Source organism: Corvus moneduloides, chromosome 1 (assembly GCF_009650955.1).
Source record: "Corvus moneduloides isolate bCorMon1 chromosome 1, bCorMon1.pri, whole genome shotgun sequence".
NCBI classification, from domain to species: Eukaryota; Metazoa; Chordata; class Aves; order Passeriformes; family Corvidae; genus Corvus; species Corvus moneduloides.
Window position 1 is genome coordinate 92,209,059 of NC_045476.1, and position 27,090 is coordinate 92,236,148.

Genomic DNA, 27,090 nt, shown 5'->3' on the forward strand with positions numbered 1-27,090 from the left:
TTTTTCGTAATATTTTTGCTGTCAAAGTCAAGATGACATCTCATCTTGTAGCTGTTTTTATAGCTTTTGAAAGCTTTCACTCAGAAATTTATCCATGAATAAAACTTAGAAACTTTAGTTCTATATAGTGCCAGCACCCAGAACCAGAACCTTTGCATTGTGAAACCCAGAGGATGTTATTGTCCAAAAATCCAGTTTTGGATCCCTTACATTGAAAAGTAAGTACTTATATAACTTATTACACTAAAAGGCTGTTAGTGTGGAAGGGCTACATACCCAGGGCCTCCAGGCAACACTAAGAACAAGAAGAAGGAGAGATGCGCTGAATTTTGTCTTGCAGCAGCCAGCCAAGGAAGCAGTATTTGCTGCTGGTGGGAGTATCTTACAGCATCAAACCTATGAGTGACTGAATCCTTTCCTGTGACAGCATTTTCAACATGCTGTTGTTTCTGATCTTCAGCATACTGAGAAGACTTTGAAGGTAAAAGAAGCATAATCACAATCAAAAAAGGTGATCTTATTTATCCTAGGGTGCGACAGAGCACCTTAATTCAGAATACATAAGCTCCCCTAATGAGGAAATGGAACATTATCAGTACTCCATTATTGTTGAAATGTATATAACTCACATATCGATCCCAGCTGGTGATTTCTACTGCATTTCTAAACTGTTAGCTGTGAGCACTTTCCTGGCTTGAGGTATTTTACGTTAGACTTGAGATACTGAGCACAGAATACTGGCTTGCTTAAGTCTATCTCTAGTTCTAATTTCTCTGAGTAAATAGAAAATATCTGGCAAAAAAAGAGCCTTTAAAGTCATGTCAGGTTTTGATTTTGTTTTTATTCGTGGCACTAACAGACATCAGTATTTTACAATATATAATATATAGTCACATTAAATGCAGATGGCTAAATAGTCTCGTGCTTCAACAGTCCATAGCTATACATTTTAAATTCCAGCTAAAAAAAAAAAAAAAAAAAAAAGGAATCTGCCACCACTCTAGTCTGTGATTATAAAAATGTAAATGTACAAACTTCCTCTTCTTCAGTTTCACTACAATACAGGAAACGTGAAAAAGCATTTTCATTTGTCCTTTTTAAGTTAATCAATTTAACGAAATATTTTCAAAATATGTACAACAACAACTACCAAAGTAGTTAGCATTTGAAAAAGATGCTGCTATAAATACTTGTGAGACAACATACAACAGCCATACGAATTAGAAACCAAGGGCCAACTTATGCATGACCTGAACAACAGACCACAGAAGTCCTGGATACTGATAGAAAGCAGCTTCACTTCATTTTGCAATGCAGAATGAATTCTGCATCTTGGACCTCTATATTCTGACTCTTGTTTATAACCTTCACAGTCTGTTGCAAATAGAGATCCTTTAAGGTGGCTCAATATTTTTGAAGTGCCATGAATGTTATCAGGGTTCAGCATATCTCTGCACATTAGCATTCTATACGTCATATCCCATAAGTAACTTTTCAATAGACACTGTCTCACATTCATTATTGATTGCCTGCTTTCTCAGAGCTCCAGCAGAGACGCAAAGTTCATTTAATTTTAAAAACTGATGACCCCAGCATATGACAACTTAGGTATCATAACTTTTTTCTTGTGATTGTTTTTTATAGACCTTTATTCGGGTTTCACCCTAATCACTTACAGCCCTTTTTGAAATCAAAAAAGAAGCAAGTAAATAGTTTGAAATACTTACATACTTTTAACAGCTTGAAATGAGTATTACTTTTCAGATAGCTAGCAAAGTTTTTAATTTTGCCCATAAACACAATTAAGTATTAACACAGGACTGCACAGTGTTTATATTCTTATTAACCTGCCAACAAGAATAGTTTATTGGCAACCTTAAATATTCAGAGGCAAAACACAATTCCTTGGCACAGAAGCTTTACAGCAGAGCAACATATTTTCCCCTTAGAACCATTATGCAGGAACACACAGAAAATTAACTACAACTTATTTTGGCTTGTAGTCAAGAGAATAAACTAAACTTCTTGATGTTTTTTGCCACTTCAGACTCTGAATGATGATTATGGGTGCATATGGGGTTAGATTTTCCAGTTACCTATTCTTTTTACATTGTTCAAACGAGCAGAGGGACCTGTAACAAAGAAAAGCACATGATCATTCAAGATATTTTTAAACCTCCAACTGCTGACATTGTTAACCAAACATTCTCCCATGGGGCCGACTTCAAGTTTGGTCTGTTCATCTGCTCCTTGAGACTATTTAAGCTTATCTGCTTTTTTTCTAGCTATATCACTTGGTCTAATGAAAAGTGCTGTCCTTCCCTAAAAACGCACCTAAAAGTCCTAAGGAAGTATGGTCGCAATTGTGTTGTTTCTGGAGCTTAGGTGATGCATTTTTCTGAGATATTCCTTCATTTTGTGGAATGAACAGAAGCCCAGGCTGGAAGTATGCAACATCTGACAGTCAAAATCTGTTGTGTATTGGTTAGCTGTCACTGGCCATAAAAATCAATTGATGAGTACTTTGCTTCCTGATTGGATGAAGGAAACTCCCAATGGCTTTGATTCAGGAAAACATTTAAGCAAATGCTTATCTTCCTTCCCAGTCCTCAGGTCATCTAAACATATGCTTAATTTTAAATACATATGCTAAGGTGCCCTTCCAAATTCAAAGTTACTGAGCTTTGGTTCTATCAGAGAGATATACATTAAGGTCACTGCAAAAGCTAAACAGGAATAATCCATTTAATCAAGTCTAAATTTTCCATTTTGGCCTTTATTCTTGAGAAAAAAACAGGTCATGGTATTAATTATTAGCAAGGTGAAGAGTTCAAATTAAGTTTTATCTTCCAATTCAAACAGAGTAACAGCATGCAAATGCCTGCCTCTCACTCTGCATGGGAACTGGAATCACTTTATAGGCTCATTATAACCTGTATATCAAGCTTGGCCAACCTTATCATGGGGCCTCCTGCCCTGTTTCCAGCATACCAAAGCCTACATCAGCTGTGGCTTTGAGTCTGTAATTTCTGTCATTGACCCACAGATACTGATGATAACAAACTGTATTTGCTCATTCACAATTATGCTTCTCTGTTTATGTGAGAAGAATAGTCCACTGCTTGACCTAAAGGTATGGAACTAGGCCATGCTTCCTAGAAGACACTCAACAGGCTATAATTCCGATCGATGCGTTACTTGTTGACAACCAACTCCAAATTATTCCAGAGAACACCAGGGACTCATTGCAGTTGGTGCAGTAATTACCTTATCTGGCTCCTTTGATTGACAACAGAATGATACACTGCACATATCAAGAGCTGACGTGACCTAACACGGATGCCAAACATCGCCATGAATGCTTGTGCGAACTGTGATGGAGCCAAATTCATTTTTAAAACCTCAGTGAACAAACAGAAAAGGCTACTTCGGTGCAACTCCAATCTTTATTGGAAAATACACGGAATCTGCAGAATCTCCCTTACACATACCATTTAAAAGTGGTCTAAAACAATGATTTTACTAAGAGCAACAGCCTGTTCTTTAGAGATATAACTTGTTTTCTCCACCATGTGCAGACACCTTCCGCTGCAGTATTTCTACCAAATCCCTGGGTACAACTCTACCTAAAGTGAGTGGATGGTGTATAAGCTAAAGCAACTGTTATAGCTTCTCTTTGTTGAGTAAGATTTTTAATCCTGCATGGACTTGTGCTGCAACTATACCTACAGCTAGACATCTAACAGGTTATTTTCATGTGTAGTTACGGTTTTTTTCACAGATAATCATGGTAAATCCCAAGGCAAGTTACACAAACACAAAAATACTCATGCATTGATACACAGAATTTCAGAAATCTAGCTATGTTATTTTGCATTTTCTGAGATGGCAAATAGGAAGTTAAAAACCGGATATATAGATCTTAACTATATGACACTTTGACACAATTTAAGAAAAACACTAGTTCACTTCTAAAATCAGAACGTCAAATGGTACAGCTCTATGGCCTGAGTCTTGCCCACCAGAATTAGCCAAAATTTGGTCTCAGATGAACTTCCGAAATCAACTGATTCTCCTTTGCACATGCAGCAGGCCCCATGGCTGGGACGCAGCCTCCTCGCTAGTGAGATATGTTCATTTCTCGAGACAAGAAACCACCAAAGGCACCAGGGCCGCCATCATGGCTGGTGGCTTTACTTGACACCACAGTTGAGCAGGCTCAACTGGGCTTAGCACCTGCAAGGATTTTTCTTCAGGAGTCTGTGAACAGCAACAGTGTGCAATAAAACAGAAGCCATTTCTTCAACACAAAGAGAGATTTATTTCCTAAAACAGGCACAGTACTCGAAAAAATGGATTAAGGAAGAGTCAGGAGAGCTGCGCATATACTATCTTACCTATACTTGGCATTTCCCTGAAGCATCTATTTCTGCTCTGGTTTGTTTTGGCTGACCCAATTAGAGACTGTGCTGTGCAGACCCTGACTCTCAGCTAGGCAAGGTCAGCCTGCAGCAACTTCTCTCCTCACTTCCTGCACAGTGAATCTTTTAACCTTAAAGCTCATGACTTTAGCAAACAGCTGTGTAATCAGCGGAGGAGTGGAGGAGCTGCCTTTTCACAGATATTACTTGAGCTCAAATGTTTGTTGGGATGCTCCTTATCTAGGCAATTGGTTGCTTTTTACATTTGCTTCCCCTGACAGCTCCGTTTGATCTACTTCCATTGCAACTAACCCCACATAAATAAGCATCGAGTCACACATAACTGTGCAACACAGATTCTTCCCAGTTTTCTAAAATATTAGCTAAATAAATGACTCTGTTGTCAGCAACACAGATTTTTCCCAGTTCTCTACAATATCAGCTAAAAAAATGACTTTGCTGTCAGAAGCCCTTGTCCCAGAAGACTTTGAGAAGACAATGGAAGAGAAACAGATGCCATTACTGAACTGAACTACCTACTCCGCTGTCTAGTTTGCTGCAACCAAAATCTTCCAGAAAGCAAAGCCAAAGCCAGCCCTGTGCTCACATCTCCAAATCACAACACCATAGAACTTTGACAGAGGAGGCAAAACAAAGAAAAAAGTTTGCATCAGCCTTGGCATAAAGCAACCTGTCAGCCACTGCCTACAAAAAACTTAAGTGTTCCTTAGACACGAGTAAAGGAAGAAAACCCTGATATTCAGCTATCATGTACTCTCTCCTCTGTGGATTCAACTTTTGCTGCCACAACTTGTCTAACTGCAGGGAAGAATCAGAATTTGGCTCTCAATATAATGCAGAAAACTAGAAGAGATATTAAAACAGACTGGATAGAAAGTCTTTTCAGAAATCTGACAACATTTTTACTTTAATCAGTTATCAAGGACATGAGATCTCAGATGTCAAAGTGTCATGATGACTTTGGCGTATACAAGACTAGCTTGCATATCCAATATCTGGAAGGACAGCAGAGTAATAAGAAAATCATACTCTGTCTTGGACAAAACACTGCTCTCTTGTATTTTCATAAGAGACCTATATAATGAGATGTACTCTTCTGCTGTTCCAATGTCGAAACTAGCTAAAATTACTCTGTCTTGGAAATGAGACAAGACAGGCATAGTATTTAGCAGAATACATCAGTATATCTGGTGTACTTTCATGACCTGCACTGGTTATCCAAGTGTTTTGAAATAAATCCCCCAAAGATATGATGAAGACTTGTTTTCATGAGTAGTGCTATGGATCCCCTCAGAGCAATGCAGTTGGAAGAATAAGAAATCTGAAGTATCTAGAAAACAACTGCATGAAGTACCCTTGAATGTCCAAGTCCCATTTTTTCTGTCAACTGGTGAAGTGGGGAAATAAAGGCCTGACTTCTTCATAATTTGTAGTCTTAGAATCATAGAATTTCTCAGATTGGAAGGGACCCATAAAGATCACTGAGTCCAATTCCCTGCTCCTCCCAGGACTGCCTAAAACTAAACCATATGACTAAGAGCATTGTCCAGCTGCTCCTTGAACTCTGTCAGGCTTGGTGCTGTGACCACTTCCCTGGGGAGCTGTTCCAGTGCACAACCACCCTCTGGGTGAAGAACTTTTTCCTACTGAACAGGAAAGTCATATGAACTTCCCCTGACACAGCTGCATTCCCTTCCCTTGGGATCTATTGCTGGCTGCCACAGAAAGGAAACCATGCCCGTCCCTCAGCTGCCCTCCTCAAGGAAGGCACTGACTGCGATGAGGTTGCTCCTCAGCCTTGTCCAAGCTGAACAAACCAAGTGTGAACTCATCGTATGCATTACACAGACGTAATTTTTCACATGAAAAATTAACTGCACACCCAGATTCCTCATGTAATCAGAACATGCTGATGTAAATTTCCATGAAACACTGATTTGTTTGTGCCATTTGTATGATTCTGTGGAATTTCTGGTTCATCAGAAACCAGATTTTTTTGACAATTTTTGAATGTTAAAATTTGAGTGCATTTTAAAATTTAAAAGAGGACAAGTGAGCAAGGTTAAAGTCTATTTACACACGGTTGGCATCAGCTAAATCATGCGTTAGGAAAACTACATCTGCTTTTCTACATTCCCTTAAGTCCTTGGATCAAAATCTATTCTTGGATACTGCAGTGTAATTGGGATGCCTCCACTAAGGACAATTGATCTGCTTCTCTTTACCAAGAAATACAGTGTAACTTGAGATTAGGAACAACAAACTTTGATCAAAGAGATAAGTGAAGTTACTCCAAAAATCATACACAGACAACTGAGCATTTTGCCATCTGGGAGCTGACCGATTCACATCTAACCAGAAAAGTGAAACACACATCATTCAATTAATGAAGTTCAGGCAGACATTAAATTGACCTCACAGTTTTACTGACAGCTCTCAGCACATGTGACCAAGGTTTAAGTGTTGGGAATCAAGGTCTAGGACACAATACTGAAATTAGGAGAGAATATTTATTTATAAATCCGCTTCAGGGTCTCATATCTGATCTTTCTTAGGCTCACCTTGTCTAAAGGACATCTAGTATTATCTCGGATAACAGAGAACGAAAAGGTCATGAAAATGCTTTCTGAAATTATAGTCATGCTCTTGATGGTCTCTTTAATAAAAAGTATTGTCTGTTCACATGGTTGCATAGTCACACAGGTGTGTTTCATTAGCTGTTCAAAAGTTTCAAATCTATTCCTGATCTTTGATTCAGTTAGAGGAAATAGTGCATGTAGCTGCTTCTGATGGAAGGAAGAAATGTGTGCCTAGAACAGCTTAAAAATGGCTCTGAAAACACAGCAGGCATAAGTCGTGTCATCCCAGTAAAACATAAAAGTACATTTACCTTTCTTAACTTTGCTGCTCCAGCACCAGAGCGAATGGCCTCCATTAGGGCTTGCCTTGCCTCTGCTGGGTTACCTGTAGCTGTGGCAGAGGATTTAGGAGCTGCTGCTGACAGCTGAATGGGAGGTGGTGGTGGTGGTGGCTGGGCAGGGGCAGGTGGGATATACAGCTGCTCTTCCTGAAGGTCTTCTGCCTTCTGCAAGGACAGTTCTGCATCCCTAAAACGCTGCAGCTCTTCAGAGGCCAATGAGGAGATCTGCTCATCATGCAATTGAAAGAAGGTGGTTAATATCAAGCATGGCTAAACTGTAATTATTTGACATTCGATGCACTTTCAGTATGCCGACTTCACTTTTCTTGGACGATGTAAAACACAAAACTTTTGGTTGCTCATGGGATTGAACATCTGTTACTACTCACTCACATCACTCAGCTGGGCTGATTACCAGCATCGAGGACTTGGCATTAAGTCTGTCTCAGAAACTCAATCTTTATTTACTGTGAGCTTCAGCATCCTGTAACTCTTCTTGGCATGTAAGGTAAGAGAGAAAGTTGGACTTGGTATTAATTTGGAAACAACCACAAGGGTTTTGGAATCAGGAAGGTATATTAAGTCTGCAGTAGCCACCCAGGAATATGATTACATTTTGCAGTCTGGGCTGCACAGAAATAATCTCAGATGACAGGGAAGCTCTTCCAGATCTGAGCTCTCAGACATAGCTTCACTGAAAAAAAAAGCCATTAAACCTAAAGTTTCCAGCCATAGTTAAGGGAAAAAAAAAAAAAAAAAAGACCAGAGAGAACTATGTGAAAGCATTGAGAACAAAATCAATTGATTATTCTTCCAAGTGTGTTTCTGTGGAATTTCTGAAACTAAAATTTCTGCACCAATTACCAGCTTGGAAACTCATCCTACTTTAAATACATGCAGGAGAAGAAGACAGACTTTCAGATTAAGCCAGCTTTTCCATCAACTATGTCAAGAGATACTTTTGCCATTAATACCATCACTAGTTATAATCATGATGAATTGTTAGTAATTACAATGATTCAGCAATTATTAGGAAATTCAGTATTATGGGCCAAATAGGAGGTTTCCAAGCAGACACATTATAATTCATTTCTCAGACAAACTGAGGCACAGAGCTTCTGTGGTGAAAAATTAAACTATTCATCTCCCATCAAACAATCCACAGAGAGCTCCTGTATTATATTCTTTCCCTATATATATATATATATATATATACACACAGTATATATGAGCATCATGTCATGATAGATAAAAGGTGAACATTTGAGACAACATGAAAGGGACAGTTCTTTCATCACAGCACATCTGTATTGGGCACTGTACACACACAAACTGATTTAACTAGCACAGGTGACACAGAATGAAAAAGCATATGGTTTCTAGGCAACTTCCTTTAAAATCATGGCATAAACTTCTCTGCCAGAGGAAAGTATTCCAAAAAGTCTCTGTGATGACTTCATTGTTAGAGCCTCTTTTACACAAATTGCTATTTATTCCTAATGAATGCAGAATGCAGTTAAGTACATGTAAAGATTGCTTCTGCTTAGCACATCCTGCTCACAGGCTCAGAGGAAGCTGTGCCCTACCTGCAGCAAGGGCAGTAGGATATTTGAGGGGTGAAGTAATTCCCTAACACAAGAATTTTTCTATCTAATGCCAGCTATCTGGATATGTGCTAATGAACTGAGTCATTGCACGAGGGAAACGGGAACCTCCTTGCCAAGGACACATCTTTGGCTGGATTAGTCAAATGAGTGAAAACTAAGGCTAGAACAATGCAGGTTTTGGCTATTAGGAATAAGAGATACTTTAATGATTAGATAAATCTTTCAGAGAGAAGGAATCATCCTGCAGTGGTGAATGTTGAAGAAACATCAACATTGATTACTCGCATACAACTTGCACCATGTTAGCAGATAACCAGGATGTATGAATAACCCCTAGTGTGTATTCAGGAAGCTGGGATTGGATATATATGGTAGGTAATGCAAATATATTACTCTAACTGCAAACTCCTAAAGTATAGCTTCTCTGTGGCGAGAAGCTGTGGACGCCCCATCCCTGTTGGTGTTCAAGGCCTGGTTGGATGGGGCCGTGAGCAACCTGGTCTAATGGGAGCTGTCCCTGCCCAAGGCAGAGGGGTTGGAACTAGATAATGCTGAAGTACTTTCCAACCAAAACCATTCTACAGAAAGACCCCACTTAAAAGTGAAAATGATTAACATTTGATATCTTCGATGTAAACTCCCTGTAATTGGTTTGGATTTCTATGTGCTTCTTTCTAAGCTAAAAGTTTAGAAATTTTTATGGCAGAGAATAGGACTGAACCTGCTATGCTCTCTGCCTAAGTCAGATCTGGTCTTCTGTCATATGGTTACTTCCCTCAGCTTCTCTCTTCACAGCACAGCATTTCGTTTGTGGGATATTTGGGTTTATTCAAAACATCCAGTAGGATCAGACAACTTCAAAGATCACTTACCATCTTGATTTCTTACCTTTTTTAGCTTTGAGGTGCCACTGTGGCCTCTAATTGCTGCTAGTAGGGCTGAACGCTCATTCTCTGGGTCAGCATATGAGGGTTTCCTGTGATTGCCATTTAGTGCACTGTTTGAAACCTAGAATAAAAAGGGAATAAACCTCACATTGTTATTAGATATTTACTTAGAGATAACTTGGAAACACTTTTTGGCACTTGTACCAGAATGCAAACTATGAAGACTAATCAGTTCGTCTTTTTTGGGGCCTGCTTGTAAAACCTCATTCACACTGAACAGTGAGGATATGTGCAGATAGTAATGCTGTACTTAGAGATGCAGTCCATATCCCCTGAGCATGAAGTAAGTGGCATACTATTATCCCCTAGTGATATAAAATGCAATTTTCTTTCACTGCCGGTATTTACAAGTTTTCTCCATACTGCGTGTTCCTCTTTTTACACAACACACTGAAATGAAGGTTTGGCTCTTAGACTAACCTCCATTACCTCTCCTTTACCTGTGTCTGTGCACCCTCTGCCTCTTCCAGCTAGTGCAGTAGCCATAATGTTGCATAATATACGGGATGTTCAGAATAAGCAGCAGCTTGGTCTGAATTTTGCCATTATAAATTTTTCAAATACCTTGTGTTCTCCAGCTCACCAGCAACTGAACAAGTTACCAAACCTCTGGTGTCTGACAGAATGAATACAGGGCTCTACAATCTGAACAGGTTAAAAAAAGTTTCCCCTTTACCTTTCTGAGTTTCTCCTTTCCCCCTCCTGTTTGAATGGCTTCCATTAGGGCACTGTGCAAAGATGTGTCTTTTGGAACTGGCTTTTGGACGACAGGCTTGAACTTCTTCTTTGGTCCGAAGATATTGGTCTGCACGTTAACATCCAGTTCACTGACAGTATTAATATCTGAATCATCAGGTTTCTCCTCCTGCTCTGACTCCGCATTTGCTGCTGCACCATTTAGTTCAGGTGAAGCTTTCAGTGAACTAACTTGTACACCATTAGCAGGACGCCATTTAGTGACTCGCAAAGATGAGCTGGAAGAGGATGGGACTCCTTGGAGATCAGGAGACTTGAGGGATGAGGCTGAATTAGTGTGGGTCAAAGTCTCACATTTCTGGTCAAACACAAGACGTGTCTTTTTCTCTGCTATACTTTGTTTGCTGTTTAAACCATGATCATCTTCTGCACTGTTGTTATCCTTTGAAGAGGATTTAGTAAGTGGGACACTGGCATTCTTTTTATAGAAACTCAAAGGAGTTGCTTGATTTGGTGCCCTGATATTAACTACTTTGTTTTCCATGCCAGAATTATCACCTGGTGTAAATCTGTGGGATGCTTTCTGACTGGAAGCAAAAATACTTGAAAGTGTTTCTCTTGTTTCTGCTGATTCTGTTTCCACAGGGCTATATTTGGCCACAATAATACATCTTTTTGGTGAAACTTCTGCTTCATTCTTAATCTCTCCTGCCCCTTGCTTGTTTTCATCTTTCTCATGATATTCCATAGTGTCAGATTTAAAGGTAGTTGCACTGATATGTCTTGCAATGGCAGAGGCAACATACTGACTTGAAGTTCTCCTGTGTGGCTTTACAAATGGGAGTTCCAGCTTGTCCTTACTAATGGTTGGGGCTGCTAATGGTGTTACCTGAGACTGTGTAACTGAAAGAGCTGGTTTGGTCCTTTCATTCTCAGATTGTCTTTCAGCTACCTGGGCAGTAACAGTTTGTTGTGCTGCAGGTTTTGGAGCTGCAAGACAGACAGGTTTGTGTTCATGTTTTATAGTAAAGGGCTTAGAGTTTGTGGTGACTGCTGACTTTTTAGGAAAATGCTCAGCGGGGTCATCACTTTGCTTTTCCATAGAACTTGACCTCCAGAATGCCTTCACCTTCCCAATATGAATTTCCTCACTTTCAGCAGAAGAAGAGCCTTGTACTTGCTTACTGACACTGGTATTTGGGCCTATAAGATTGCCTAATTCATCTATCTTAATGGCACCAGTGGAGAGTGAAACTCCTCTATCAAAATGTCTTACTTCAGGTTTGGGAGGGACAACTTTAAAGGTTGTCAAACCCATTTTAGGTTCATAGCTTGATCCTGAATTCTGGGCACGATGACACCATGTGGGTGTTGATGGGACTTCTTCTACTTCCATTTTTTTTGCTGGTGGCCATTTGATTTCTAATTCTGATTTACTTTTTTTTAGAGATCTTTCCCTGCTACTACATTCATTAAATGGATTTAGCTTCTCTTTTGCTGTACTGATTTCAGTCGTGGCCTTAGAGTGAGACGGACTCAGCTTAGATTTACATTCCTCAGACTTCACACCGTGTTTAGGAGAGAGTTCCAGTCTTAAGTTCTTTTCACTTCTTTTTTCAAAGGAGGATGTGAGAGATTCAAACATATCTCTCCTCTGTTCCACAGGCAAGTGACTGAATTCATTTTCAGATGGTTGCTGATATATTAGGTCCTTGCATACAGCTCCACCATCTGTGTGTCCCTTATCAAAGGAACCTGCATTGTTGTTTTTATTTGTGAAGTTTCTTGCATTAACAGAGTCATCTGAGATATTCTGTGAAACCCTAATCTCCACCTCTTGATTTTCATCTGAGTTAGAGGTGCTAACTTCTGGAGCATCATCTATGATTGTTACTGGAACAGAAATGGAAACATCTTGGGTGGCCTCAACTTTTCTTATATGTAGGTTCAAGGCTTCACTGGTGTAGTCGGAGTCAGAGTTACTGACACCATCCACTGCTGCAAAATACACATACAATGTTACATATAGGCAGTATTTAGGCAACATGACTATAAATTACACAAACAGCCAGTACAAGCATAAGCAAACCAGCCATTTTAGTTACACTAAAAGTAACAGGCATTTTTTAATGCCTTTATTACAAAAAAAAGGAGATTTCTCAGTCCTTCTTATTGTCTGGTTGCTGATTAGGATCGGCAAAATATTCCTGCAGTCCTCCTGCTTCAGCCAGTGGGAAACACACAAATGCAGCTGAAAGCAGGATTTCATCTATTGTTCATACCTTATCTTTGACTAACTTATCTCAGTGATAAACATTTCACCACATGACTCCAAAGGAGAAATATTTCTGAGAAACAGCAAGCAGCTCCAAATTATGTTTCCCAGACCTGGTTAGTAATAACAGCCCAGCTGAAGGATTTCCTTGAGCAAGCAAACAAAGAAACAGTACTTTTATTTTTTCTCCATTCTTCTCACCCTTTATTACCAGTGACTCCAGAAGCCTCACTGTGCAACAGGGCTATATATCCTCTCAAATTTGCTGGTATAAATCAAAGGTTACAACACAGAAGCTAAGGAATGGCTGTGTCTGAGAACTCACAAGAAATCAAATCAGACTCAAGTCCACTGCAGAAGTATTAAAATGAAGATGGGAAGTAAAAAAAAACGTATTCAATGTCACTTGTTGACAAACCAATAATAGAGAAGTATTTTTAATTCACAGTAGGAAAAAGAGGAACACAATATGGCATTTTATCTCTTCCCACTCTTTCATGTTTTCCCATTTTTAACTTTTAAATATGCCTTTTAACACAGAGGAGGCACTGGATACAAAAATGTTCCATCCTTTTCCACTTCATTATGATAAAATAAAACCAGAGAGATTCTTCATTAAACACTGAGCTAAATTCACAACTGATTTAACGTCACTGAAGTCAATGAAATTATACTAAATTTGGCCTATAAAATATGTCCATTGAGTGCTGTTATCTGTTTTTGGTAAAAGACACTGAAATATAATGACAGTCTGATATGCAGTTTGAAAAATATTCAGTGTGAGCCTATAAAGGGTGTCTGCTCCTGAAGCAAAGGAGCCACTTTGGGGGGACCACATTCTACCACGAGCTGTCCCCAGTGATCTTAGTGAGAAATATACAGGTGGTCTCAAGAGTATGGTTTGATTCTGCATCTACTGGCTGTGTCTCTGTCTTTTGTACTTCAGAGGTAACACACGCTTTCCCACCTTCTAAATCTTCATCCAGGTCAGCCAAAGTCTGCTGGAGCTGTGCTGCAATGAATGGATCTTCATTCTCATGCTTAGCCAAAGCCATTGCTTCATCTTGCCTGCTAAAGGAAAGAGGAGAAAATCACTGGGTCTGTCCCCTTTCTTTCACTTTGCACTGCTGCTCTGAAACACACTACAATTTCAGCCCCTTTGCTTCCACTGGGGTTCTGAAACCCATTCTCCAAAGCATGAAAAATGTGTAGCCTTAGAGATACACACCACCACACTGACACATCCACATCTAGGAAGGATCTTGGTGGTGCCTGAGCATACTCAGTGTGCTGGCAATCAAAAGATTAAGATTAATAAAGCCTGCAAAGAAATGGTCTGGCTTCAGTGTGAAGTACACACTTCAGCTGGACTGCAGAAACACAGCATATGCCAGGACAAAGGTTTTGCATATCCATACAATTTTAAGGCAGACCACTAACCATCCTGTGCATGCACTGTAACAATACATATGCACCTTAATTAAATAAAAATTGCATGATAATGAAAAATAACTACAGTCAAAGTACTGTTAGACAATCACTCTGCATCTAGAGGTGTGGGAGGGAATGAGAGCAGTTTCTAATGAAACATATCTAGGGACCTGATTTTGGCAGAAAACTGATGAAGCTGTACAATGACCTAAGACAAGTCTGAAATCAAAATGACTGCCAAGTGTTGCTTTGGCCTATTAAAAGAAGAAAAGAAGAAGAAAATGAAACAAACTAAAATCCTAACAAAAATTACTAAAACTTAAAAAAACTGAAAAACAACCTGTATGGCAACCTTGTACAAAACAGTCCTCCTTTTTCTTAGAGAGAAAAATCTTGATCAAAACATTTTTATCTAAATCACTGAAATGAGAATTTCACATTGGACAATTTATTTCTTTCAGTTACCTCACCCGAATTTAAGATGTTGTGGTCTATGACACTGTATCTAAGTTCTGCCCCTGTGATTAGCCTGTTGAAAAAGTAGCTTTCCATTCTAGCCACACTTACAACTATCACTGGCTGGGTGAAGCAGATTTGCCCTTTTCAAGATCATACCCTTAATCTCATAGATACAATAACAGATGACAGATCTTTTTGTTATTTCACAAAAAATTACCTGGAAAACGCCATTTTTATTCTCCCCTTTAAGATAGCAATCTGAATAAAAATTCAGGGACATCTCCTGACATTGATTTAAATTGTGTCCAACAATGTAGCTTCATTTTTTGCTATTTTATTGTTTGATTTCCCTCTTGCTCATACCAGGAGCAACTGAAAGCACTTGTTGAAGCATCAGGTATTTTATTTTATTTTAGTGCATTATTTATTTAGCATTCAACTCTCCTTTATGTTTTTTGTAGTAGTTCTGCAGCCTGATCCTTCTACTTTTACCTAAACAGCCTTGCACTTACAAAGCTGAGTTCATGTACGTGGTATCGATGAAAACAAAAAGGTACACCGCCAAGGAAGCCTTCCAAAACTGCCATACACACGTTCTTGTGTATCTGAATACACAGATGGGATTAATTCAAGACAACAAGGCTTGATATATGACTAAGAGGTTTCCTAAACTGGAATCTAAGACAGAAATCAGAACGGGTTGTTTTTAAATACAGAGGAAGAGACAGGGTGCTCTGTGACTGGAATAAAATTTTTTCCAATACCTGCCACTGACCTGAGCTTTGACAGGCCCTGAACATGCCTACAAGCCAATGTGACCTAATGATGCTCAGGCTCAACATCCACACTGCAAGATTCATGGTGAACTGAATTTCCCTCCGATGGATTATGAGGATGGTGGTGCAAATCAGTTACAGTCCCCAGCGCAGGCACCTGGCGCTGTAGGACTGCAGTCCCTCTGTACCCTGAGGTACACACACACACACACACACACATCAATGAGATTACTCATCTGAGCCATCTGACAAAAAGATTTACGCTTACTGCAACATTTAAATTGGGAGAGAAGACTGGCAAACAAAACCCTCAATGTGAAGATGTCAGAAAGAATGAACTAATTGAATTTCATATTGTTCTTGCAGTGGAAAGTTTCATAAAATTATTAAAAAACACTCTCCTCTGAGTGCATTTTAAAACAATTTATTTGCAAACTCAGAGAGAGCATTTTGAATGGGAGAATCATTCAAACTGTGCACCAGCTAAGCAACAGGTCTATGCATCATGGAAAGCAAATAGCACTTTCTTCCTTACAAAGCTGGTCCTTCAGAATAGTTGTACACAGATGGAGGCAAGTAAGTGACACTGAGACTCTGACCTATTGTGGACAAGTTGTTTCCAAAGCCTTGAAAGGAAAATTTGTAAACTCACAAGACCTAATTTCATGGAGGCGATGACAGCTCACCACCTTTTTGGTACCTGATTGTATTTTGCTGTCTAGTGCCGGACTGTTCTACAATATAACCAAAATCAGTACTACTAAGGTTGTCTGTGCTGGAATTTCGACAGGAAATAATAGGGTTGAGAATTGTATGGGAAATTTATCTAGAAAAACATATTTGGGATGGGAACAAGCATTCCTGGGCTTCAAACACAGAGTGTAGGTCCACTGCACTGCACTGAACCGTTCTTTTCTCACATCTATCAGTGGGAATCTTTCAATGACTCCTCATAACAAAATTATCCTCTCCTTGCTGGGCACAACAGTCAGCAGTGGTCTCTTTCATTATCCCCTGTGCACTTATGCAGCGACTATACATAATTTGCCTCTCAATCTTTGCTTCAATCTCCTTACTTAGACAACTGGGATAATATTATCCAATTCACAAAATTCTTCTGAAGAAAAGAGAACAATGCAGTGCAAATGAAAGGATTCTTATTTGCTGCTACAGAGGGAGCTTCAGAAAAAGCAGATCTTTTCTTTTGCATTTCTAAACCTCTGAAAGAGCTACTGTTCAATGCATCTCCAAACTCACCTACAAAAGCAAGCCAGAAGGTATAGATTAATCATAAAGGCTTTTCTTAAAATTCTTACCACTGGGAATTTAGAACGGGCTATGTGTTTTGTGAGGTGAAGGTCTGGTAGTTTCCAGTAGCTCACATGACTTAAAAATATATCTAAGAAGACTCTTTCTCACAGGAAAAGGAAAACAAAAGGGCCTCAAATTTTTTTTTCCATAGTCTTCTTCCCTTCTAAGCCCATACACTTTTCTTTTGTTGACAGCTGTTCTGGCCAGAAGCCAAGAAAAATATGGCTTATTCTGATACCATGTTTTACATTCTGGATAAACATTACCAGTGGTATTTTCTCATACATGCCTTTTTTTTTTTTTTTTTTTTTTTTTTTCTGACTTAGGGAAGAACCTGATAACCTTTACGCTGCCTTCCTGGTTAAAACATGAGGTGCTAAAAATACAGCTCTGGTGAGCATTTAGCCCAAGCCCAAAATGGCAAATGTGCACAGTTCCTGGAAGCCTGCACACATATTACTTATGTAGATTACCAGAGATTTGTGCAAGAGCACAGAACGAAGCAAAGTGACTACTAAACTACAGCATTTAATGTTCCACTGAGCTCAGGCTACAACGCCTAAATTACTCCTTGGCAGTCATTTGCGCAGTTGGAGACAAAATGAAACTTACAGCAGCATTTTACCAAATTAGTGCCATGGGAGACATACATTTATGAGAAGGTTTACATTCTAAGAAAGAGAGAAATGTCTCTGATAAAACTCGCTGGAAATGCTGCATTAAAAGAAACCCAAACTAGTGGTAAGACAAGGGATTTTCAATGAGAGAAGCTGCCATTTTGTTATAGTCAGAGCAGCTTTACCCACGGGTCCATAAATGATAAAACTGACCCAAGTCCCTCTGAGCACTTCTTAGGAGTTCTGGTGCAGAAGGACACGCAGGGATGTAGTGACAACTGTGAGGCACAGCGAGAGCATTCAGCTTCTCTCATGTGCCTTGGGCAGCTAAGAGGGACTGACCAACATGGAAAACTGACATGGTTACTCCAGTTCCAAGGACTGGGCTTTGAAGGATTCAGGCTCCCCTCCCAGCTCTGACAGTTGTCCCAGTTGTCCCAGTCTGGTACTGGGGAATTACATTAACCTATCTTTATGTATTCAAATTTGTCCTCTTTAAAATGAATCCATGATATTCACCTCACACACAAATGCTGCAAAGAGAAATGCTTCTACCTTGTGTATATAGCAAGGTGGGTGTTAAAGAAGAGACTGATATCGAAGGATTTTAAGTCGTAGAAAGTATGGCTAAAAAGTTAAATGGCTAAATGCTATGGCTATGGCTAAAAGAAGCTTTTTGAAAACAACTTGCTACTCAATCAGGCCAGAAACATGGCACTAAGTAAACTCAGGGTGTTTATATATTCATTTTTGTGAGCGATGTGGTGAAGTACTCTTCAAAAGTGGAGGTAACTGTTTTCTGGAGTAACCAACGGTTTCTACAATCTTAGAGACCATTTTTCCGTTCTTTCCATTTCTTAGGCTAGGTAACTTTTTTTTCATTTCTTTTCAAGGAAGTAATATAACTGCAGCAGGAGAGCAGCTAGTGTAAATGCTGGACTTTCTAGTCACCTAAGCCATGACCTGACCGGTGATATTTTCCATTTCTACTGCCTCCTGTGAACTTGAGAATGAATTTTTAACCAAAGCCTGTTAAAATTCAAAAGTTGTGGACTGAGCAACCAATATAGTTAGATAGCAAAGTCATCACTTGTATTAGAAGCATGAGTTCTGAAAGTGGCTGGCAACCAGGAAAGGGAAAAAGCACATGGTCGTATTCTGTTGAATACCAGATAACCTTCTTTTTTATGTTCTTAGATAGGCAGTAAGAAAAGGCTGCACCTATTTTTGAGAGCAAGGTACAGGCATCATTTCCATTCCATTTTTACTTTGTGTTCTGTTTCTAGGTCTGTGGGACTACATCAAACAAAGGTCTTTATGCTGCATTTATATCTGTGCTGAATAAAAGTCATCAGATATTGAATTTAACGATTTTTCAGTCCTGTAATACACAGGTCCAGTAGTAACTTCAGATATACTGCCACCCAATTAACAACAAGAACTTGCAAATAGAGGCAAGGAGGAAAACAAAGCAATTTTTCAACAGCAGCTGGGTTTATGGTCCTTTTACAATTTTCCTCCATGGTTACTGGTCAGGAATCTAAACAGAAAGCAAACGAATATGCTTTTGTATAGTATCATTTTGTGTTTTAATGCTAGAAATCTCTAAGCTTGTTACATACCAGGGTGATTTTAGCTTCCAGAGTGCCCCGACATATGTCAGTGCCAGGGTCCTGCTGCATAAGCAGCAGCTTGTAGTTGCTATACAGCTGGATGCATGCCCCCACTCCCCCTCCTCTGGCAACAGCTTCTCAACAGGAAAGCCCGCAGGCAGACAGCACTGCCAGAAATAGGCAGGAAAGTGGACTAGCATGATTTAGACCTTAATACAGCCACATTACCTGTGCAATGTAACATTGCAAGTTAAAAGATAGCACAGTTAAATAACTTCTCTTGATTTACATGGAAAAATAGAAACAGAAAAGGACCAGAGCCTTTCTCTCCTGGAAACCAGTATCAGGCCTTCAGCAACCCAAGCTGCTCTCTAATATTTAAAATACTCTACAGCTCCAAAGCATACAGTATTTTTCCAGTGGGTGAGTTTAACAGAAAGGCTAATCAGTATTCTTGCCCTAAAACGACTATGAGTATCCATTACTTAACCATAAAATCCACAATATCTTTCCTCCATGAAGATCTGCCAGCAAAAAAGTGCACAAAAGTATCCAAATTTAAAGAGTTTTCTGGAACAAGGGGAAACGGAAAGCCAGAGATAAGGAAGGAAAACTATTTAAGAAGCAGAGGCTTGCAAATCTGTCAGACATCTGGGTCTTAATTAAATAATTTTTCATCCCTGAGGTTCTCCCTGTCACTTTAACCCTTTCTCTACCTTCCTACCCCTTGAAACTGTTTTCAAAAAAGTAAAACATGCCTACCCAGTTAAAATAAAACCTATCCTATAGAGAAATAACAGAACTGAACTTTCTCCTGTTTCTCAGAGACAGTTAAAAGTGATAAGTAATTATACAGAACGTGTTTTTTGCACAGAGGTATATATAATATATACACACACTGCTATTTTTCACTGCAGTTTTTCTCTTTCCTTCCTGCCTTCTGCCATTCACTATTTTTATTTCCTCTGACCAGCTCCCATGCTGAATTCTCTCCAGCTGCTGACTTCTCCTTCTGTCCTGTCCTTCCCAAGTGGAATACAAAACCCTGTAACATTTGAATTTGAATGGACTGAAAATTAAGCAGAACAGGTTCACCCACCCCTATCGTTTCAAGCTTTTGTTTTAAACTAACTTCTCAAAACCTGAAGAGTTTAGCAGCAAACAGCAAGTATCTCTCAGGTTGGTAACTAAGAGGACTGTCCTCCCAGTAGCTTCAGCTACCCTGACCAGAGCCAAAGGTAACAAATTCTTCCAAGAGAAAGGGAGGAAATGGGATTATCTCTGGCCAGACCCACAGCATGAACTGATCTCTGGAAGGTTCCCCCACCCCCACCCTACGTCCTCTGCTAGCTGTACGTGAAAAAATATTCCTCTCTCATGGCTACTGAAGCAGACACTCAAGGGAGGGGAAAATCCCTTTCAGACATTTAGAAGGTATTTTGTCTTTTCTCCTCACACAAGCCTGTATTCATTTCTATCTTTATAACTACAAAGTTCCCTTCACATTTTAAGATACTTTTATTTCTTAAATATATCAATAAATTTAAAATCTTTTCAGAATTTAAAAAAAAAGTCCGGTATTTTAAAGTGTTTTTCCTTGTCCGAGACAGGCCAGCAGAACCACTCTTAAGAGTGACCCCCTTTAAAACACTGATTTCAGTTGCTTGTAAATTTGAGAAACTACACACCTCTGTGAGGTGACAGTCCACTTTATAACATGTCCATAATCGTACTATTATTTTATTCCAACCAAAATGTTTAAATTTCTTCCAAGAACAGAGCTTGGAGGAAAAGGAGAGCTGCATTCTGATACATGAAATTCTATTTAATGCTCAGTCCTCTGAAAAAAAGGTGGTCCTTCATGCTCTAACTGTTCACTACTCTGCCTTGACTCTGCCCATCAGCTCTCCTTCCCTAAAACAGGAAAATGCCACCTCTTCATATCACATGAGCACTGTGCAGAGAAATGAACGAAAGTCTGCATGGCACGTGAATACTACTGCAATGAGTAAGATAAAAAGAGCCAAAGGAAATTAAGTCTCCAGATGAGAATTTGAACTGAGTCAACATTGGTATGTCTGTTTTATTAATTGAGCTCTGAAACTTAGAAAGAAAATAAAATTGAGTTCCATCACTTTAACCGAAGACGTTATCATACTGTACAAAAGGGGGGAGCTGAGGTTAAAAGGGGGGAATCTAAGATTACACACAGAGCCTTAATATTGAAGTTACCTAACTTTGAGCACATGACCTAGCATCCCTAATAATATTAACATAATTTTTAATGTGTAATTATTTGTAAAGCTCCAGACAGTAGGTGTGCACAATGTTGTACAGGCGTATAAAACTGTCTGATCCCTGCCCCTAGGAGCTTGCGTGATGACACCACACAAGGGATGGGAAAAGAGGGGGTATGGGAGGACAGGGTTGCAACACTGTGAGATCATGAGATGCACTTACTGCTACATAAGCAACATTTCAGCTTCTCTGTGGTTTTCTTGTTACTCATTTAACACTATATATTAAAATTTGGTGAACAGATACATAATACAAAGACATCAACTGTAAGAAAGGATATGAATAAAGAGAACTATGTAGTACAATGTTCAGACTCAGCAGTTAATATTAAAACATTCACAGCCGAACGTTGCATGTAGTCAATTATTTATATGGGTTTAGCCCTTGGCACCTCCAGCTGAGGTCTGGATTCTGCTCCACCAGGCACTGTACAAATGTATTGTGAGATATGATAGCTGTGTTATGGTTTTTACTGTAAAAAACCAGTCAGTGGCAGAAGGGGATCTCACACGAGGAGAGACCAAGATGGTTTAACAGGTTAAAGGCAGAGCTAAGAGTAGAACTAGAGTGTTTTGGTATTTGTTTTGATATTCTAATTGCTAAGTAGTATGTGTATTTAGATTATGATTGCTCGAACAAGAATCCCCAAACCAAACCAAACAAAAAAGAGTGCATTTGCAAGTTGCTCCCATGTACAGGAAAACAAAACCATGGAGGAAAGACCTGAGCTTGGAAACCCAGGAATACATGTACCTTCTTTTAGAAATTTCTGTTTCTGTGCTCTGGGAGCTGAAGGAGATTTGAGCTCTGCTGTGCTCTCGTATTTGTTTGTGCAAAGCCTGTGGTTGGTGTAATTTCTGACCTGGCCACGCTCTTACCCTGCAATGTGCTGACAAACATATCCCATGTCAGAGACTGTATCCTTAAACGCTCACAAGTTTCCTTGACTTCAGCAGCAGATGAAGACCCTGCTGTGATATTCTAATGCTATCAGGCATTACAGCCACACAGAGACCACCCAGGACATCCAGAAAACAACTCCAGAAATGCTAAGAAAAATTAATTTAAAACTAAACATACAACTAATTAAAGGAAGCAACATGGAAAAATATTCTTGATCTGGAGCACAGGCTAACCCTTTGGAGCAAACCTAGGTAAGAACTGTGGACTTGATTCTGCTCTTCTTCGCAGTTCTCCACAATGAATGGGCAAAATACTGCCTGGACTTTTTTCACAGCCCTTCACACTCCAAATATAATTTGCTTCCACTTTAAGGGTAGTTTTCACAATCCACAGAGTAGAAAATGATTTTAGTACAGTGCATTATTAATTCCTAGGAATTAGTTATTTCACTGGGTGAAAAGCCCAATTTTTAGTCAGTTTTACAATTCAAAATGACAACCTAAATGTTTCCATTATTCTTATTAACCTTTTTTCCCCAAGCCTTAGCCAAATTAGTCACTAAATACAATTTCTGGCTTCAGTGGAGCTCAGATTCAAGGAGAACTCAGTCTCACTGCTGCTAACCCCTACTACTTTACAGTAGCAGCATGTTCTTCCAATTTCTTTGCTCTAATCTTCCTTTTAGAATTGAGTTTAGATCACTAGTGTACCAAGTAGAAGATAGAAAGGAATGAGTAAACTTTGTGTAAAATTTTCCTTTAAATTTTGTAGCTTATGAAATGTACTTAAAACTCTGTATAGCTTGGTATTGGTTGTTCACATGAAGTGCATTTGGACTTGTCTGGGAATTTAAGAGGCTGGTTTGGTCCTGAAATAGTCCATTCATCAAAGAACTACGTAAAATTTCTGAGTTCCCAACACATTTTACTAGCAGGGTGGCAGTTGTTCTGACAGTGAAAATGAAAATTGAAGTTCTCCAAATTTGCCTGTACTCAAAACTGTACTAAGAACTTATTTATATCTGATTAAAACAAGAATTTCATGCAAATAGTTTTAAAAACCTACTTTTTTTCCCTTTTCTAAACACTTAGGAAGTGGCTTTTAAAAACTTAGCAGCTTGACCTCAAAAGGATTTAGGGTAGCACAATTTTCAAAGCTGTTTTGTTTACAAAGATATGTTAGGAGTGGAACTGGATCTACCTTCAAATATTACTGGAACATTCAGAGCATAACATTTTAAAAGATATTGCTCCCAGCAATACTATAGTGTCAATGTAAGTGGTTGTTGACACAAGATTAAAATACATCACAAATGTTAAGTGTTTTGTATATCCTTTGGCTGATCTGGAGCAAATTTGCTGTCCCAGAACCTAAAAAATAAATAGTATTTATGAAAAATAACTGCATTCCCCAAACAACAACAACTGTCTCCTATTTCAGTCCCAAACACCTTTTTAAAATTATAGATATATTAGCTAAATAGAGAATATTTAGCATGATAAAATCACAGAAAAAAAGCAAGTAGGAAGCCTAGCCCAACCTCCTGCTCCAAGCAGGGCTAATTTCAAAGCCAGAACAGGCTGCCCAACGTTTTGCACGGCTGAGTTCTGAGAATCTCCAGACATGGAGATTCCTTGACTTCTCTGGGAGGCCTCTTCCACTGCTTAGCCATTCCCATTTTGAGGATTTTCCTCATATTTAATTTTTATTTCCTTTAGAGCAGCTGGTGACAATTGCTTCTTGTCCTTTCACAGTGTATGCCTGAGAAACCTCCTAGTCCTCCTTTTGTTAGGGAAAGACTGCAACCAGGTCCCTCCTTACCAACGCTGCTTTCCCAAGGTGAACAATCCAGCTGCCTCCCATCCCCCTCATACCTTGCATGCTCTAGTGTCCCAGCTCTCTCAGTGGCTCTTCTCTGGACCCTCTCCAGTTTTCCAGTCTCTCTCTTGAACTGGGGGCCCATGACAGGACACTACAGCACTGGCCTCTCAGCACCTCCCTGACTGCAATGGGCAGTGCATCACACTATCCTTCCAGCTTGCACTCCTTTGGCTCAGCAAGACCCCTGGACAGCAGTCCTGCTGGACAGTTTATGACACATCCTGCTGTCTCTTCTCTGTGCACTCTTTTCAACTAAGAAAAATTTTGTGTGTGGGGCAAAGGTAAATCTGAATGCCACTGACGTAATACGTATCTTTGGCTGAAGTGAAAGATGGAGGGAATACTGCCTTTCAAGAGGAAGTGCATCACAGTGACCTGTGGTCAGTCTTTTATTTGATTTGAAAACCAGAAAAAGTTCCCCCCAAATGGTAGCTGATTAGTATTGTTATTACAGGGCTTTGCTTTGATGTCTTTGGTCAACAAAATGCTAACTTCTTCCTTCCCCACCAAATGTACATGTGTGTTTTTCAAACCACTTTAGATCCCGCATTTTGAGGAAAGTTGGGACAGCCTATTTAACTCAAAAGGACCAATCTAAGCCTACTGAAATTAATGGGTTGCTTTTTTGGATCAGGTCTGGAATGTTAATTGCAGTTACGATAGCAGCCTATCTAATCCTTCCAATAGAAACTGCATCAGGACCTAAGACACTGCAAAAGAAAAAATCACAAGAAAAATGTGTTGTGGAGCAAGTATCTAAGGGAGGCTTGACCTTGTCCCCATTGATACTGATGGATAAAGAAAAACCCCAAGATCATTCCAGTAGGTTAAATACTGACTTTGGTCTAATTTATCCCCAAGTTATCACCCACTGCATGATCCAAGATGAAGTTCACACTCAGAAATGTGTGGATGGAAATAACTAGGTCATGATACACACTTTTATGAAGGGGCTACAGATTAGCAGCTGAATGGAGAGAGACCAGAAAGCACAGACTTCATGTCAACTGAGAATTCAGAGGAATTTCTGGCCCCTGTCCCATGACTCTGCAGCATCACACAGAGCGGATCCCTGTCAGTATTACCAGGCCACCCTCCTTGCTGGAGGCACAGCTTCCTATTTGGCCAGTTTGTATTTGCAAAGTCCTATAAATTTTGGGTTCCCTTTGCAGCCCTGCCACCAACTATGTGAGTTTTGGCAAACAAACAGTGTCAGAGTCATTTGTGCTTGAAGGCAGTTTCTAGGTAAATTCCAGGTTCTCATATTTTCTTGCAAAAACTGCAGAAAAATGTTTGTTTATGCTAAAAAAAAGAAGGGGGAAAAAAAGGAAATATGCTGAAAAAACCGCCAGCCCAAAGTACAACACCAGTGGAGGTTAGCATTAGGTGAACATATATATAAACATACATATATATATATATGCATGCAAACATTTCCAAACCAATCTCCAAAGGTCACTGCATACAGTCCTTTTCCACCTGGCTTTTGGTGGCTTGAATTTTCCATTATATGGCCTGCATGTCATTTTTCTGGATCAATAAATAGTAATATTTTAAACACTTCAGGTGCAATCAGAAGTACAAAATAAACCAAACTGCAACAAAATTATTTCAGACTCCTTGAAGAAATCAACTCTGGAGGGCAGTGGTATTTTGCAAGAAATGTAACTACAAGTTCAAACAAAAAAGTGACCTTTGCCTGTTGCTACAAGTGTGTCGCTGGAGGGGATTTGACAGTGAGCTTTTCACTGGGAGGAGTCACTTGGCATTGGTACTGCTTTATGAAAGAGCAGAAGAAAGTATAAGTTGGTTTTCTTAAACGAGTCCCTACCAGGAGGACATGCAAGATGTTTTCCAAGTGCTGGTGGCAAGTAAATACTTACCTCAGAGGAGCACTGTCAGGTCCCACACTGCCGCAGTAGGTGTTCCGTACAGGGCACATCTCTGTGCCACACATTGCACCTGCCTCAGCTGGCTCCATGTAGCCATTGACCAGCTTGATGTCTCTCAACTTCATACTGTCATTTTGGGAATCCAGAGATACAATGTCAGACGGGGAGCTCACAACACCCGAGTCCTCTGTGGTGTCCTCTGATGCAAAACAGCTGCTTTCTGACGCCATTTCTTCCACCTCCGATAGCTCTAGAACCGTGTCATCCACTACATAAACATTATCATGTGCAGACAGCAGGCTCTCTAAATGAAATATAACAAGGAAAGTTAGCTGGAAGTCATCAGTACATAAATCAGAGAGCCGTCCCTTTGTAATTGGAAAAACCCACATGAAATACATTAGAAATGGTGGGAGGCTGCTCAGTATTTGTATATAAGATAAAGATGATTTGAAAAGTGACAAAAATTATGTCCTTTGCTTTTAGGGAAGTGGTTTGCTATGCTGGTCCTGTGGAGCTTGGGTCTTACAAATTTCATAGCAAATCAGTTTCCTAAATTCTCTGAAGAAACAATTTTCCAGGGACAGTTTTTTGAGGAATTAGACTCAAGTTTAAATGACATGGTTCAAGAAATCACTACTGTTATTCCTTATGGCAACATAGTCTTTTTATTTCTCTTCTATTCTGCCAAACAGATGAAATTTCCAATAAGAAGTCTATAAACAGGTAAAAACAGGCAGCATTTCCCAGTCAGGACACTTAACTGGTAAACTAGATCTACTGCTGGCCCAGTGGGTGTCACTGATTTTATCACCCTTCAATTTCGATTTTGCGTTAAGTGGGAGAATAACAATTTTCTATTCTTCAAAGCATACAAAATCTGCTAGTAAGTGTACAGAAAAGTCAACAGTACCATGCTTAAAGCAGAAACTTTTCTGATGTTTAGTTATTTATAAAGGAGATCAAGGGAGATGCCCTTTGCATGTTTAATTCTATTAAAAGCTGCAAATTTTGAGAGGAGA

General features: G+C 39.5%; 1 protein-coding gene across 1 annotated transcript in view; it reads right to left on the reverse strand.

Moving 5' to 3' along the window:
* Positions 1 to 821: 821 nt before the first annotated feature.
* LOC116448423 (protein cordon-bleu-like) overlaps positions 822 to 27,090 on the reverse strand; it is a 29,145-nt gene continuing 2,876 nt past the window's right edge. The window contains exons 2-7 of the mRNA XM_032118738.1: positions 26,060 to 26,372; positions 13,855 to 13,958; positions 10,593 to 12,610; positions 9,858 to 9,977; positions 7,333 to 7,587; positions 822 to 2,132 (exon numbers count right to left, since the gene is read on the reverse strand). Of these exons, the coding sequence (XP_031974629.1) occupies positions 2,115 to 2,132; positions 7,333 to 7,587; positions 9,858 to 9,977; positions 10,593 to 12,610; positions 13,855 to 13,958; positions 26,060 to 26,298 (2,754 nt within the window). The 5' untranslated portion in view covers positions 26,299 to 26,372 and the 3' untranslated portion in view covers positions 822 to 2,114. The remainder of the gene's footprint in view (positions 2,133 to 7,332; positions 7,588 to 9,857; positions 9,978 to 10,592; positions 12,611 to 13,854; positions 13,959 to 26,059; positions 26,373 to 27,090) is intronic.